The sequence below is a fragment of the Hemicordylus capensis genome, chromosome 3, assembly GCF_027244095.1.
Source record: "Hemicordylus capensis ecotype Gifberg chromosome 3, rHemCap1.1.pri, whole genome shotgun sequence".
NCBI lineage: Eukaryota > Metazoa > Chordata > Lepidosauria > Squamata > Cordylidae > Hemicordylus > Hemicordylus capensis.
In genome coordinates this window covers 308015160-308032735 of record NC_069659.1, presented here as the reverse complement: position 1 = coordinate 308032735, position 17576 = coordinate 308015160, and the positions used below count along the sequence as shown (strand labels likewise).

Here is a 17576-nt window from a genome sequence, read left to right as displayed (position 1 = left end):
TTCTCTATAGTTAAAAGAGCATCTGGTAAAACCTTTTGGTTAAGACAAACAGGGCTCTAAAAACAACATAAGCTTACTGTTTGTTGTGTCTACACCAAACATGATTTATTGGAGATGGCTTAGTCCCTCTGACAGTTTTCTTGCAGGCTGTTTTTTTAAAAATGCTAAGGTCATATTTTAAAATTTTAAAACTCTACTTGCTTCTCTAGAGGGAATTAAAAAAAAAATGAAAGGAAGCCTCCAGGTGCTGAAGTTTCTGGACTGAAGAGACATGGATTAACCCCTACAGAGCTTCCAGTTGAACCTCCCCTTAAAAAAAGAAAATCAAAAAATCCACACAATCTCTCCCCCTTCTCATCCACTTCAGTTTTCTTTGTGTCTCCTGCATCCTGCTAGGCAGGTGTCAGAGCCCTGAATGCGGGTAAAAAGGCCCTGTTGATGGATACCACAGATGGAGCGTGGAAATTGGTAGAATAGGCCTCAGCCACAGGCCATTTCTAAAGACTCAACAAAAGCCGCCAAATAAGTCAACAAAAATCCCAAAGATCACAAAGGGAAAGTGTCATTTGTCATTTACTGTGAGCCCGTGAGGGGGTATCAGTCTTCCTTGCACTCCTCCTCCTGCCTTGCACCCGAGTAAACATGATAGAGGTCACTCGCATAGATTTCACGACAAAAGGGATACTTCAGATCAGAAGGCAGGCAGTGGGCCCAGTACATACCCTCCAACATTTGATGGAGGAAAATAGTTGTGTTTGTTTATGTTAAGTGTACAAGGGTTTCATGGTATGAAGGTGATAACCCCACATGAGTTAGTTGCTTCAATGTGGTCTGGTGACATGGCCTGTCAAGTAATTCTTTCCCTCAGATATTACTTTCTAAACAGAGGTTTTCTGACGGCCTAGAAATGCATGGTTATCCCAAATTTACACTACTAAAACACTACATTATTCAGCATTTCAGGATTTCTTACATACCACCAAATTGTTAGTTCTTTAGTTTATTTATTCAAACATTTATATCCTGCCTTTCAAAGTCACAATAAAACACACAAAGCAACTGACAACAATATAAATGGAAAGCAATGCTATTATTGTAAGCTAAAAATGACAACAAACCAAGTAACCCAGCAGCTGACTGGAAACATAATATTTAGCAACAAGATTAAAGAGCCAACCTAACTGTAAGCTCACTAGAATAAATACATCTTGAACTGATATCTAAGGACTGTATAGGAAGGGGCCAATCTGATCTGTTTTGCAGCAGGGAATTCTACCGTGCTGGCATCATGTCATAGACTACTCCTTTCAATGTCTCTGCCAACCATGTCATTGCTGGTGGCAAGTCATGGACTAGAGTCTGCCCCAAAGATGTGAGTATACAGGCAGGATCATGTGTGAGATTTATGAAGATCAACTTTCTAATAAGGTGGGCTGGCTGTATCTTACCAGCCTGATTCACTCAGTTGGAAGGTAAACTGCAGTAGAAACTACACATCACCAACTTTTTAGGTGTAGCATATCCAGTTGAATGGCATGCATCAGCAACATCTTCACAGAATGAAAAATAGTACAGGTTATAGAGCATCCTCTAGGTCACAACCTGAAACGTTAAGTGTTCTTTCTAGCTGTGTATGGAAATACAGCTTTGGACAGAAGATAGGGGCTGACATACTGTGCAATGTTACACATGCGGTGGAACGTAAAATTCATGCAGTTGTGCAAGCATAAAAATTACCCAAATGTAGTTGGGCGAAGGTGTGATAATTATATATAATAATTTTATATAAGGCATTAAATATATAATGGCCGCACTCTCATGCAACCCTGTTTGTGCAATTTTTGCACTTGCTCAACACCGCTCTTGCACAACAACATGAATGTTACGTTCCACTGTGTGATAACATTGCACAGTATGTCAGCCAGGGAGTAGAAAATATGATTTTAGGGAATGTAATTAAATTGAAAATTGATGTTGCATTTGAAGCAGGTCAATGGGCTTTCCACCCCTAAGCAATCTACCACTAAAGTAAAATCTTAAGATACAGCACAATACTGGTAGGAAACAGTGAGTGGAGTGTTGCATTGCTTAAGTTATAAAAATGTGAATGATTGCTAAGGAAATGATGTCCTTCAAAGCACTGAAGACAAACGTCTCTCTCTTCAGAGCATTGTAAAGTATTGTATTAGTAATAAATATTTGGTTTTTAAATGGTTGTCATGTTTGGCTTCTTTAATTATTCAAATGAAATATCCCGCTGAGAGGACAAACAGTGAACAGAACTAGTGTTTGTGTGTATTAATTGTTGCCGAGTGTTTCGCCTAGGCATGCCTGTTTATGATGTTCTTTGGGGAACTGATAATTACAGAATTCCATGTGACCAAATCCCTATGAAATTGTGCAAAGATTTTGTGTATAATAGTGTTAACTTGGACGAAGTATTTCCTGGGGCCACCAAACGGGTCATGAGGGGTTAAGGGACAAAGAACCGCTCTCTAATTCTGTAATTCCTTCTTTAATTAAACTTCATGGCTATTCCAGTCGTGGTTGGTGCTTATGGGTTTCTCCCTCCCAGTCTTAAAGGAGGAATTTGTAATCCTGTGGGAGTCTGACTGTTGTTCTGTACTTGATCGTTTGGGAAGCTGATTGTATGCCTTCTTTCTTCTTTCATTGTGAAATAGTTTGGATTTGAAGTTCAGTAGGAGGCGTGTGTGTAGGTGAATCTTTTTAAAAGAACAGGACATGATCCAGTGAAACGTAAGCACATCAAAGATCAATTGAGTTAATTGTGAATAAAACAGTGCTTAAATATTTTCCATTGAAACCAGTGGGAGTGCAAGGTGCTTAATTTTGGCAAGATTGTGCACTTAGTTATTTTGTGTCAAACAGAAAAAATAGAGGGAAACCCACTATGAATGTAGCAGTTCCATTCCCCCCCTAAGCAAATAGCACCCATGTTTTTGTCATCTGAAGGAAGTGCAATAGAACCACCATTATTTGTACTATGGAAAGAATGGTTTTGTTGCTACAGCTGCCAACTCTGAACAGTCCTAAGCCAGAGCTTTTGTTGAGCCAGGTCCTGTTATCATTGCCAGCAATGAGCAGAAATGTGTGAATTAGAGAGAAGAGTACCACTGAGCATGTGCCATTGCCAATTGTCTTTCCTTGATGCATGCAAAACCAGGCCATACATATTGGGGTGGGGAGGCTCCCAAATCAGTGGTGTGGCTGCCATCTGTACTATTCATGCATTTATTTAATAAATTTGTATCATGTTCTGTAAAACTCAGAGCAGTTTACAAATAATGCATACAAACAGAAATGTACCTTAAATTTTACAACAATAATATTTATATACCGCTTTCCAACAAATGTTTCAAAAGTGGTTTACATAGAGAAATAACAAATACATAAATAAGATGGATCCCTGTCCCGAAGGGCTTACAATCTAAAAAGAAACATGAAAGATACCAGCAACAGTCACTGGAGGTACTATGCTGGGGATGGATAGGGCCAGTTACTCTCCCTCCCCCTGCTAAATAAAGAAAATCACCAGGTTAAAAAGGTGCCTCTTTGCCCAGTTAGCAGGGGTTGGAATGTCATCACAAGAACAGATAAAAATGCTGCAGCCAATAAAAAATATTTAAGACAAAAGCAAGAAGCTAAAAACTTAAATATGGAGTCCTAATTTAAAGAGAGAACACTCAATGAAATAAAAATGTGTTAAAGTTCTTTTTCAAAGCAGAAGGCAGGTGGCATTTGGATTTTTCTAGGGCGACAGTTCCATAGCTCTGGGGCTACAGCCAAGAAGGCCCTGTCCATGGTACCCACCAAAACTAATGGTAGGCCAGTGGCCATATGGGAGGAGATGGTGCTTAACTAGCTTGGTCCCAGGCCTTAAAGGGCCTTAAAGATCAAAATCAGCACATTGAATTGGGCCCAGAAGCAAATTGACAACCAATGGACCAAATTTGGTGTAATCTACTCTTATTGATTTCCCTCTGCTATTAACTTAGCAGCAGCATTCTAAACCATCTGAAGCTTTTGAACCATTTTAGAGGCAGTCCTCTTGTGTAGAGCACATTACACTAGTGGTGTGCATGGACCAGTTTTTGCAGCTTGGGCCGAATTCAGACCAAACCATGGGTCTGCAAACTGCTTTGGTCGAACCGACCTGCTGGGCCAGTTGGTTCAAGTGCACCAGGTTGAATCTGTTTGGTGGATCGGCAGCAAGAGGGGTGAGGGGCAAGAGGCATCTTTCAAAGTAAATGAGAAGGTCCTTACCAAGTACTGAAGCCGCCTGGAACAGCGGTGCTCCCCCAGCAGCCTGCATGGCGGTGGTGGTGGTGGCAAGTCTCTGCCAATCACCTGGCTTTTGAGCATGCACGGAGCCCAGGTTAATGTCGGAGCTGCACTGCCACATGTGCTGCTGAGGGAAGTGCCACGCTCCTGCGCCAGTCAGCTTCAATACTTGATAAGGATAATCTCATTTATTTTGAAAGATGCCTCTTCCTGCCCCTGTCCTCCTGTGCTGTCCTCACCCATCTTGCCCTCACACTCTCAATGCCGTAACGGACTGGGTTCACTTCGGCTCAACCTTGGACCAGTCCCAATTAGTGAAGGGTGGTCTGGTCCAAGATTGAACTGCTCGAACTGCCCCAGTTTGCGGCAGACCAGTTCTGCACATCCCTACATTACAGCTGTCTAATCTGGATGTGATCAATGTGTGGATCACTGTGGTCCAACACTTCCAGGTAGTGATGCAACTGGCACATCAGTTGAAGCTTTATAATACTGCCCTCGGCCACAGTGGTCACCTCAATATCCAGGGACAATGCTGGGTTCAGGAGTACTTTCAAGCTGCACAGTTTCTCTTTCAGAGAGGGTGTGGGGACAGATCCAATTACTTTTGACCAAAACAGATTCAATGTCCTTACTCAGAGGTTCAGTATTTCCTATCCACAGCATCTCCATCTTATCTGGATTTAGTTTCCATTTGCTTGCACTCATCCACACTAGAACTGCTTCCAAGCACTGGCTGATATAATGAGGAAAATTTCTCAGAGTAGTCCCACTGAAATCAAAAGGACAAATGGGCAATGCCTAACTTGTTATTTTAATTTCAATGGGACTATTTTGATCAATTTCCATCATGTTGACCACTGATTCAGGTTTTTTGACTGTCTCCCTATGATTAGATGGCGGACAGAAGAGGTAAAGCTGAGTGTCACCTGCTCTGATGTGGTCCTGGTTCATTACAAAGCTCTGGATAACTTCACCCAGCAGTTTATGTAGATGTTGAAAAACATGGGATGCAGGTTGGATCCTTATGGTATCCTATATGCCCAAGATCATGGGGAAGACTATTATTATTATTATTTCTTGTTTACACAGTCAGACAGGTGTTATTGACTGGTTTGTTTTATCCAGACATCGAGTCCTTCTCAAGGACCTGGGATGGCTGAATTTTATCATCAATACTGTTGGTTATTATAGATATCGTTGCAAAATATAGGCTGTTCCCAGTAAAGCTGCTTTTTGTAATTGGCTGATGGTGATTTCTGTGGCCCCTATGGTGTTGAGGTGCTCTTCAAGTTGTTTTGGAATTGCACCTAGGGTGTCAATTACCACTGGGATTATTTTAGTCTTTTTCTGCCACAGCCTTTCAATTTCAATTTGTAGATCTTTGTATTTGGTGATTTTTTTCTATTTCTTTTTCTTCTGTTTTGCTATCCCCTGGTATTGCTATGTCAATTATTTTAACTTGTTTTTCTTTCTTCTCGACTACAGTTATATCTGGTGTATTGTGTGGCAGATGTTTGTCTCTTTGTAGTCGGAAGGCCCATAATATTTTTGCATCTTCATTTTCTACCACTTTTTCAATTTTATGGTCCCACCAATGTTTGGCTACAGGTAGCTTGTATTTTTTGCAGATGTTCCAGTATCATCCCTGCTACTGTGTCATGTCTTTGTTTGTAGTCAGTCTGTGCGATCTTTTTACAACAGCTGATTAGGTGGTCCACTTTTTCATCTGCTTCTTTACAAAGGCATCACTTGCTGGTTGTTGTTGATTTTTCAACTTTTGCTTTTATTGCATTTGTTCTTAGTGCCTGTTCTTGTGCAGCCAGTATTAAACCCTCTGTTTCTTTCTTCAAGTTGCCATTCTTAAGCCATTGCCAGGTCTTGGTGATGTCTGATTTTCCACTTATATTGTGCAAATATTGAACATGCAGGGGCTTATTTTTCCATTTTCCTGCTCACTTCTTGACCTGTTCTTTCTTGTAGGCCTGCTTTGTTTCATTGGTGTTGAATAGTTTCGCATTATTGACCATTTTAAGTGCATCTTCTTTACTGTCCTTTATATATTCTTTAAGGCCTCTTTTTTCCTCCTCCACTGTTTGATGGACGTGCAGCATTCCTCTTCCACCTGAGCTGCAAGGGAGGTATAGCCTATCGACATCACTGCAGGGGTGCATAGCATGATTGATTGATGGTCTTTATTTTCCTGGTCTTAAGATCTAGCGTCCCTAGCTCTGCCTGGCTCCAGTCTATTATTCCTGCAGTGTATCTGATAATAGGTACAGCCCAGGTGTTTATGGCTTGTATGGTGTTCCCGCCATTGAGTTTGGACTTTAGGATTTTTCTAACTCTCCTGATGTATTCACTTCCAATTTTTCTTTTAACGTCAGCATGTGCAATGTTATCAGCACGGAGAATGCCCAAGTATTTGTAAGGTTCTTTCTCTTCCAGGTTCTTGATGTTGCTTCCATTGGGCAGTTCTATTCCTTCTATTTTTCTTATTTTTCCTTGGTTCATTATTAATGCAGCACACTTGTCTAGTCCAAACTCCATTGCTATGTCGCTACTGAATAAATGGACAGTGTTTAGCAGTGATTTGATTTCTGACTGGGACTTTCCATACAACTTCAGATCCAGATCATCCATGTAGAGCAGATGGTTTATTCGACTTGAAGTTTTAGATGTTTGGTATCCGAGGCCTGTTTTGTTTAGTATTTGTGAAAGTGGAGTCATGGCGATTACAAACAACAGAGGGGATATTAAGTCCCCTTGGAAAATACCTCTTCTAATGCTAACCTGTCCAAGTGTCTCACCATTGATTGTTAACTGTGTACTCCACATGCTCATTGCTTTTTAAATAAATATCTGAATGTTTTTGCTGACACCAGTTGTTTCTAAACATTTTAGTTTCCATGTGTGAGGGAATGAGTCGAAGGCTTTCTTGTAGTCAATCCATGCAACACTTAGATTTGTTTTTCTTCTCTTGCAATTGTTTGCATTGATGATGATGATTACATTTTATATCCTGCTCTTCCTCCAAGGAGCCCAGAGATGTGTACTACATACTTAGATTTCTCCTCAAAACAACTCTGTGAATTAGGTTAGGCTGAGAGAGAAGTGACTGGCCCAGAGTCACCCAGCTAGTATCATGGCTGAATGGGGATTTGAACTTGGGTTTCCCCGGTCCTAGTCCAGCACTCTAACCACTACTTTCTGGGACCAATCCTCCAGGGAGGTCTGGAACCACTGTTCACCTGTGTTCCAATCCTGCCCCAATCAGTACTATGGTCTGTGTGGTCTTGTGGTAGCTGGTCTTGTGGCAGCAAGCATGACTTGTAGCCTTAACTAAGCAGGGTCCACCCTGGTTGCATATGAATGGGAGACTTGATGTGTGAGCACTGTAAGATATTCCCTTTAGGGGATGGAGCCGAAGGTTCAAAGTTCCCTCCCTGGCATCTCCAAGATAGGGCTGAGAGAGATTCCTGCCTGCAACCTTAGAGAAGCCACTGCCAGTCTGTGTAGACAATACTGAGCTAGATGGACCTCTGGTCTGACTTGGTATATGGCAGCTTCCTATGTTCCTATGTACTGAAACCTGCTGAGAAATCCAGGAAAACCATCAGGGTTGCACTCCCCCCCATTTGTCTCCTGAAGCAGTTTATCTACCAGATCACCAAGGCAGTTTCTGCCCTGAAGCCTGGCCTGGACCCAAATTGAAATTAATCTAGATAATCAGTCTCATTCAGGATCACCTGAAGTTGAGTTATCACCACTTGTTCCAGAATCTTGCCCAAGAATGGTAGGATGACAATGTTATTCAAATGACAATAGCCTGGCAGTAGTTCATATACCAAGAAGGACAACAGTTGTTCAAATCCCCTTGAATAGGGAGCATTTTTTAAAGGGGGCAACCCACTGCCTCCTTCCACAATGGGCTGGAAACTACTCTCCCTAAGGGCGATGTTAAATGCTACTTATATTCCAATACCTACTCCTCTTCTGTCTCCCAACTTCAAGAGGCACGTCCTCATTCTGTCTCCCAACTTCAAGAGGGACGTCCTCATCCTCAGGAAACATGAACAGAAATGAATCCATAGTAGCTAGACAAGATGGAGCATTGAGTAGATGGAGCAATTTTTGACCCCGATAGCATTGTGGAATCCAGGTTGGTGTGAATATGAGGATGATCTGTTTCTCAAATTGGTCACAGCAGGCAACCGATGGATCAGTTCCACATTCCCCTGGGCCAAGTTGTACTAAGTCCTTCACGTAAGTAGCTCCACTGGATAACACTGAGCTGATGCAGTGGTGGTGGTGGTGGAGAAGTAAGCTTTCTTCAGCACTATCACTGCCACAGTGTAATCCTGAATGTGGGCTCTTGCCTGTGTTTGGCTGAACTCACTCAAAGTCTTCTTCCACTTGTGTTCTGTGTGTTGCCCTAACTGCTTCATTACCTGCCATTTCTCAGTACATGAAAGTGCTGGTTCAGCTCTACAGCAAGGTGAGGACACTGTAAGCTATCACATCAATAGCCTGAGTCATCTTCTCAGATGAGAAGACCATGGAGAGGTTTCAGGTAGTCAATATGCAGTTGTCATTCAATTCTTATACAGCATCCCTTAAAGCAGGGGTGGGGAACCTTGGCCCTCCAATAATTGTGGCTGGGGATTATGGAAGTTGTAGTTCAACAACAGCTGGAGGGCCAAGGTTCCGCACCCTTGCCTTAAAGTATGTATGTCTGTTATATGGATATTCTGAGTGCTCAATATTGAGAAGGAGGTTGGTGAGGGTTTTTCCTCTGCATAGGCATTACCCATGACACTTGTGCAATCATACATAATAGCTTGGCAGGGGAAGCACAAACAAAATGTTGTGATTTTGGCATGGGGGGGGGACGGACGGACAAAAAAGAAGCATTACTTTGATGAAAGATGTCTAGACCAGTGCAACAACTGAGTAACAACTTACAACTGTATAATTATTGTGCTAACAGGGGAAAAAAGTCATCTGGAAAGACTCCAAGTTCTTTAAGAACAATGTTACATTTATTCAGTGTTAGACTTTTGTTTCTGTCATGTTTTGACTGAGCTTCATAGACCGATCAGATGTGTTCCTTGCAAAACATGCAATGTAGAATAAATTCAGTTTCAGTTTACATTGCTATACCAAGTGCGAAACTGCTATTAAGTTCACTGGAGCAATGTTTTGCCTTTTCATATCAGTTTGTCAGGATAAAATTCTACCACTTTCTTCTGTTCTTCTTCCTGCTCCTGCAAGGATTCGAGTTTTTCCCTCCCTCACCAGGGAACTGAAACAGATATAGCAGGCATCCAAGAGGAGTAATACATTTAAAAGGGCTTCTCTTCCACTTTCTCTCCTGCACTAACTTGGAGACTTAAAGGTGCTTTTTAATGTTACATGTAAGTTCTGAAGCTACTGTTCCCTATGGGATGCTGGCTTTCATGGCTTTTGGAGACCATACACTCCTTTATGCTTTTTGACACTCCATCTTCTTAACACCAAAGGGAAACTTTAAAAGGGACGAGGGTCAGTATTTTACTGCCCTTCATAATATGACACAGATTAACATACTAGGCATGATAGGCATGAGCCACCTCTCTATGGACACAGTTGTTCATGTACAAAGGATCAACATTGGGCTCAATTGGCAGCAGGATGAGTATATGGGAGAGGCTTACTGGCATCCCATCATAAATGTACAAAAAAGGGCCAGCTGGGAAAAGATGACTCGGTTGAGCCCTAGGCCTATGAACATACAAAACTATCTTACTGAGACCACTGGTCTGCCTAGCTCAGATCTGTCTGCCCAGACTGGCATCAGCTTTCCAGGGTTTCTTTCCCCGCTGTACCTGGAGCGGCAAGGAAGTAATTGAACTTGGGACCTTTCACATGCAAAGCATGTGCTCTTAACACTTGGCTACAGCCACTTCGTCATGCTGTGTCCAAATAATGTGTCGGTGGCAGGGGTGACCCAAGATATTGAGGCTCCTGAAGTGAGGCATGATTCTGCTGGGGGCCACATCGGACCTTGGTAAGCTTTGAAAGTGAAGGTTGGGGAGGAGGGGAGGTTGCCAGCTTGCTCCTCTTTTCTTAGGCTTTTTGCGAGGAGTAGAGAAGAGTAAGGGTGTGCACAAAACAAAGTTCGAGCACAGCTTCAGCGCCAAACTGGTTCCGATGAAGTCTGACCTGGTTCGGCGCAGCAAGGAGGGGAGCAGTGTTCAGGGAGCTTTAAGAAAGAGGAGAACAGCTTCCTGCTGGGGTGGCATGCGTCCCAAGTGCCTGTCTGTGGCCTCAACATGCACAAGGCATCTTCACGTGTGTGGGCACCATTTGCATGGTCAGCAACACCATACTGACCACACAAATGGTGCCTGCACATGTGCAGATGCCATGTGCATGCTGGCACCATGCGTGGGTACTTGGGACCCTATTTCCAGAGGAGGAGCCACATCTCTTGCATAAAAAACAGTGAGTCTTGTGGCATCTTAAGGATTAATCATTTTATTGTAGCATGAGCTTTCATGGACTACAGTCCACTTCATCAGATGCAAGAAGAGTTTTCTTCAGTTACCAGGTTTTTAGGAAAATTGATAACTCCCTTAACTAGGCTTGTATAGCCCCATATTGGACTTGAGCTGGGCAAGGCTAAGCAAACAGACCTGATATATTTGTTAGTTCAAGCCATTTGGGCCAAACGAAACATGTCTAATAGCTAGAATTAAATAAGGTGGTCTCTTAGAAAGAATTAAAGTGGGATCTCTGTTTGCTTGCTTGGGTTATTTATTTTTATCCCACTTTTCCTCCTAAAAAAACACACAGCTATTCCAGCTTTGTATTCTGAAAGTCAAACTAGGTGATCCATGATCTCATGGAGGGTTTTAAAAAAAGTTAAAAGCAGCTGTGTGTGTGTGTGTGTGTGGTGGAGGAGGATCATAGCCAGAATGCTGGCAAGGAAGGGTTAACCATCTCCCCAAACATATTGATTCCCTGATCTAAATCACTCCCTTGAAGTATCTATTTGCCCTGGGAGGTGAAACTGTTTAGCTATACATGAATGATATTTAGGAAATGCTTTAAACACCAGGTTTCAACTGTACTATTTATTGGTCAGAGTTCTCATTGACTGTGCAGAGGTGCTGCATGCAAAGCTTCTCCACAGTGTTTAGTAATCCTGAGCCCCACTACAATTTTCACTAGTCTGTCTTTGCCCTGGAAGTGCTCTTTAATACCAAAAAACATGTCCCAGAAGGTCATGCAGCCCTTGGAGACATACTTTTGGAGTTTAGGAGTGCTTATGGAGAAGGTAAAAATAAATTGTGCCGTCAAGTTGATTTCAACTCCTGGAGCCCACAGAGCCCTGTGGTTTTCTTTAGTAGAATACAGGAGGGGTTTACCATTGCCTCCTTTGCGCAGTATGAAATGATGTCTTTCAGCATCTTCCTATGCTGCTGCTGCCCGATATAATACCAGCAAGGATTCAAACCGACAACCTTCTGCTTTTTAATCAGGCATTTCTCCGCTGCGCCACTTAATGTGGCTATGTGGAAGGGGAGATCAGCAAAAATCAACCTTCTCCAGGTTGGTAAACACCGTGGAAGAGCTTTGCACACAGCACCACCGCATGGTTAGTGAGTATGTTGGCCATTATATGAGGCAAGAGTAGCTCCAGAGGGGAGAAAGGGGGGACAAGCACCCCCTCAGGCAAGTAGTTTGCCCCCCTGTCCCCTCAATTTCTGTTTCAGATATCTAACATGTGGGATATAGCTTTCCCACCCAGAAATGCACATTGTCCCTTCTGTGCCCTCCCCTTATTTTTTTCTCTCTTTCTAGTGCTGCCAATGATTTAAGGATTCAAGGGGCACTTTGTAATGGCCAATGGGACAGCCTTGATCCATTGGCCATCACAGAGATGTTGAATCACTTTAAACCTCATCTTGAATTTGGGTAGATTTCCAACTCCAGCTGCATAAAGGTGTGTAAATAATTTTTTTTTAAAAACGACTGCACTCCCAACTACTGTATGCTTTTGTTGTTAAACTCTTACTTGGTCTCTGGCACATGATATATTCACAAGTATATATCCCTTACAACTTAGGATACTCATGTTATTAATAAAAATACGACACAGGGTAGAAAACTATCCCAAAATGAATGGGCTTTCTATCCCATCCCCCATGAACCCAGATGAACCCAGCCCCTCCTATAATGTCCAATTTATTGTTTGGAACAAATAAAACTTTTGGAAGCATCTGACTTGGCAAAAGCAGCGATTTTAGCCTGCAGAACAATCCCCAAAAGATCACAACAGCAGCAACCACAAGGTCAGTTTCAGTAAGCCTGGCATTAGTGGTTCAATCATCTGCAGTACATCTGGTCTCTTCCTATTTCTCCTACTGGGATACTGCCTGGAATAGGGGATGTTAGCCATCCAGGTGGAGAGAGCAAAAAGATGTAGAGGTGGGATGTGTGGCACTGAACAGTTTGCTGAATCTCACTCAACTGCCATTGAAGGTTCCAAGATAATGGGTTACATGACAAGCAGAAATGGCAAAGGGTAGCCTAAAACCAGTCTATTATTTGCCCACTGCACAGTGCCAAGGTGGGGTCTGCGTCCTCAGGTGAGGGGCCAGACCAAGAGAAGTTTAGTCCAGCAGGAGGAGGCAGTGAGTGAAGCAACTCCCTGCAATCTGAGAGGGTGGTGGTGGCCATCATGAACCTTGAGGGAGGAATCAAAATACTGCCTGACGTTCTGGAGAGCCACTACCAGTCAGAGTAGACAATCCTGCTCTAGATGGACCTACTGTCAGCAGCTTCCTATTTCTGATGGAAGCACCTTCACCAAACAGAACTGAAAGTGTATCTTAGCCTGCTAATTCTAGCTGGTGTGTTTCATACCATTCAGGAAGAACTGCAGGGACTGTGGGCAGTACATTTGGGGCCTTCCTACTTCTTTGCCATGATGCAGCTGAGATGATTTGAGGACATTACAAGTAATGTAAGGTTCAATGACAAAGCCATGTGACAGGAGAGAAGAAGGATTGCAAAAATGACAACCATTACAGGTATCTGGACCTTCACTGGTGACTGCACCCCCTTTCTCTTTGCAGTGTGCATGTGCAGAGGCAGCCTCCCTGATGGAGCAGCCTGGCATAAGCTGCCTTGCCCACACCACTTAGCTGGGTGCCACATATGCATGGTGGCCATTTAAGTGGACAGAAAGGCAGCTTGGTGTTATGCCAACCACTCAGCTGGCTGTCGTGCATGCACACATTTTGCACATGTGTAGTGGGGGAAGGGAAGACTACCCTGGGCTGCTATGCCAGAGAGTCTGCTGCTGCACAGGGAGAGGGGTGCTGCCAGGTGCCCACAGTGGCAAGGGAGAAGGAATGCCACAGGGAAGCCCCATTGGCAGCTGTGCACGGGTTCTTGGATCATGCGCACAATTACAGCTCCACTCCTATGGACTTTGTTTGTGCAGCAGCTTCATTCCTGAGTCTGACCAGCAGTTGATGAGCAGCCGTTAAGTTTTTGAGATGCTGTGCTTTCTGGCAACACATCCCAAGTAAGCCAAAGAAGTACAGTTTGAAATTATGGCAGTGCTGTGATGCAGACATGTCCTACCCACTGCCAGGATATATTTACCTTGGGAAGCAAGCTGGAGGATTGCAGCAAAGACATGTAGGCCTGAAAGTTGTGCAGCAATGCGTGATGGAACAAAACTTGGGGCCGCTTCCTGAAATGAGTTTAGAGGGGTGATTCAGATGAGCACCCCTCTCGCACACAATTGATGTCCACCAGTGATATTGAGGCAAGTGCATTGTTGCCACAGACCTGATGTTCTTGCATGTGCAGGGCAATGTTTATTTGAACCTGCCCGTAGAGAATTGTTGTGAGGATCACACCCCAGCCCCCCCCCCAGCTGACAGAAGCTCTCCTGATCAAAGGGTTGAACTGTATAGGCACTATGAGACACAACAAACCAGAAATACCTCCAGACATGCCCCCAGCCAACAACCTAGATGGTTTTAAGAGGGGTTTGGATAACTTCATGGAGGAGAGGTCTATCAACAGCTATTAGTCAGAGGGCTATAGGCCTACTCCAGCCTCAAAGGCAGGATGCCTCTGAGTACCAGTTGCAGGGGTGTAACAGCAGGAGGGAGGGCATGCCTTCAACTCCTACCTGTAGGCTTCCAGTGGCATCTGGTGGGCCACTGTGTGAAACAGGATGCTGGACTAGATGGGCCTTGGGCCTGATCCAGCAGGGCAGTTCTTATTTTCTTATGTACATTCAACCACATTCACAAAGGAAAGCAATCATCTGTGTTTGGCTTGGATGGACAGAAGACATTGGTAATGAGTGGGAAGGGAAGTTTGTGCCCAGGACAGCTGACAAGAAACTAAGCAAAAAAATATGGTTGACTGGCCTATAGAATGCACTCGAAGAGCTCCTAGATTGCCTTCAGGTCAGTCACAAAGTGTCCTTTCAGCTGAAATGTGGAGAACTGAGTTGTTGACGTATGGATCCTTATTAGTGTGGGGTATGAAGTGCTCATTTTTCTTAGCTGAGAACTCACATTCTCAGTGAGCCGTGCCGTCAAACTGGGTTAAATGTGGGGGTCACTACTGCATTCCCCTGGAGTGAAATGTTAAATTATTGTGGGTTCTGTGGCCTGACAATGTTGGGGTGGTGGTGGTTCAATGTAACCAATGGGACTACTCAGAAGTAGGAAGTTGTACTTGTGTGTTAAAAAACCATGACTCTGGATGAGGGTTAATCTCTTCTATGTTAAGCCTTGGCTGTGTGACTCACTTGCAAAATGCAGTCTTCCTAGATGCCATGGTATGAAAGTTTAATTAATGTTAGTTGGATTTTGAACATTTACATTATGTGTATTTTTGTTTATTTGCTTTGGGAGCAATATTTTGCTCTTTATTTGGCTAATTACAGCAACATTGAAGCTGCATGGCTTGGATTTCAAATAGCTGAGATCATTGGGGGGGAAATTGTTGAATATATTTGAATAAATGAGCCTAGATAGGAAATTGGAATATGCCTGCAGATATTTCAAAGGGGGTGGGGGAGTGGATATATTAACTGAAGGAACTATTGAGAATTATTCACTCATTTGAATGAAATATGCTGTAGCATTCTCAGACAAGACTGTTCATTGTTTGATTCATTGGACGATCCTAGCTTATTTGAATACGGCATTTTTGTTCAGTGACCCCATCCATTCCTGATGCTTTAAATTACCTCTTGATTCTTCCTGCTCTTCCCCAGCCCAATTTTAATTGCTCCATTTGTTTATTTGTTTCCAGCTTCAGCGCCTCAGTCAGATGATGGCTCAGACATAGATTCGGAACCAGATTTGCCTTTAAAGCGAAAGCAACGCCGTAGTAGAACAACGTTCACGGCAGAACAACTAGAAGAGCTGGAGAGAGCGTTTGAGAGGACCCACTACCCAGACATTTACACTCGGGAAGAACTTGCGCAGCGAGCTAAACTCACTGAAGCTCGTGTCCAGGTGAGTACTTTGAAAAGATTCACAGTTCATTCTGCAATAAACTGTTGGATAAGCAGAAAGATTGCTAATGTTCAGAAAGATGAGATTGGGTCTCATATGAGTGGATTTTCTTGGTGAGAAGCATAATAAGACAGCAACAGATCTTTCAGATTTGGTGATGAACAAAAATTATGCTATTTGTGGGGATTGGTGGCACAAGTGGTCTCTCACATTCCCCATTAGGCAGTCTCAGCTCTTCTGCAAGCGTAGAGCTCAAAGTCTTCATCAGGAAACTACAACTCCTGGAACAATTTGCATGGGTGACAGAATCACATCCTTGTTCTTTAAATTATTTCATAAAGTGAAGGTTATTTCATGGAGTTCACAGCTTTATTTTCTAAAAAAATTCCTTAACAGAGTCCATGATTATGTGGAGAGAGAGTCAGTGTGCGTACAACTTGTATGCATGTAGGCTGTGTTTCCCAAAACACATTGGCGATTGTACAGATGGACAAAGTGCTGGCGTAGCAATGCTGTGCTAGTGCCTACGGGGAAGGATGATTTTTGTTAGTCTCCCCTTCCCTCTGAAACTGACTGTGGCTCCTGAAAATATGTCCCTGAGGTCACAAAGCCCTCAGGGACATATTTTTGGCAGCCAAGTGAAGGCAAGATTGACAAAAATCACCCTCCCCACTAGGACTAGCAGAGCATTGGTAGCATGAGTGCTGAGTTAATCTGGATATCAGTCACTGAATGCATGGCAGTCAGGAGCAGGGATAGCAGGTGTCCTCCTCCTCTTTCCGTGCACCTATTCAGTATCCCTGGATGTGAACCTTGTGAAATGTTGTAGTGCAAATTACCCAAATTTAATTTTGAAGGAACACAAGTGGTCAGAACCAACCATGAAATATTTGAGTTTGTTTTCAAAATATAGAGTTCAATTCATGTTGCATAGATATGTAAACAATCTGAAGGAGCTCCAGCCTTATTCATAGTTGCTAATTGACTTTAGAATAGAGCTGAACTCATGGAATCTGTTCAGTAATAAATCAATTTTCAAAAAGTCCTTAACCTGAAGGCTCAAACTGTAACAACCTTAAAATATTAAAAATATATGGAAATATACTTGTCAGCAAAACTGTGGTAAAAACTACAAATTTCACATAGATTTTGAAAGGTCAACAGTGACGGCTGCAGTTTTGCTGCACAGAACATTTCCTAGGTGTCTTGATTTTTCTCTCTCCCCACCCTGCCACAACTTCTAGCTCTTCTTAGTGGAAATATGAAGTCACTATAATTCTATAATGGGGATTGTGAAAGGCAATTTGAAGTGGGTATGGATTATATTTGAAATGGATTCAGTGGGGACAGATTTATTATCTAAAGGACGTTTGTTAAAAGACACATGCTTCAAAAACAGATGATGGATTTTCAAGATCGTTCTGAAAATGTCTAACATGGCAACTGAGAAGTGGATTGGTTGTGCATGAAAAAATTAGCTGTTTGGAGATTTTAAAAAACCTCAAAATTAATTAGAAGTAGACACTTGAGTTTCTTGTATATGTAATTCTAGGATGTTTGAGCTTTAAAGGCAACAATGAATGTTCATATTTTCCTAAAGCAGTGACCCACAGTTACAAGAAAAGCAGAAGTCTCATTAACATAACAGCTGTCTTAATGTGGCTTTAACCCTGTGACTTTTTACATTCCTTATGGCTTCCTTGTGTTCCCTTGAGACACATCTTGTCTCAC

General features: G+C 42.8%; 1 protein-coding gene across 2 annotated transcripts in view; it reads left to right on the top strand.

Moving 5' to 3' along the window:
- PAX3 (paired box 3) overlaps positions 1–17576 on the top strand; it is a 187218-nt gene that overhangs the window by 110076 nt on the left and 59566 nt on the right. For both annotated transcript variants that reach the window (XM_053304522.1, XM_053304521.1), the window contains exon 5: positions 15640–15845. In XM_053304522.1, the coding sequence (XP_053160497.1) occupies positions 15640–15845 (206 nt within the window). The remainder of the gene's footprint in view (positions 1–15639; positions 15846–17576) is intronic.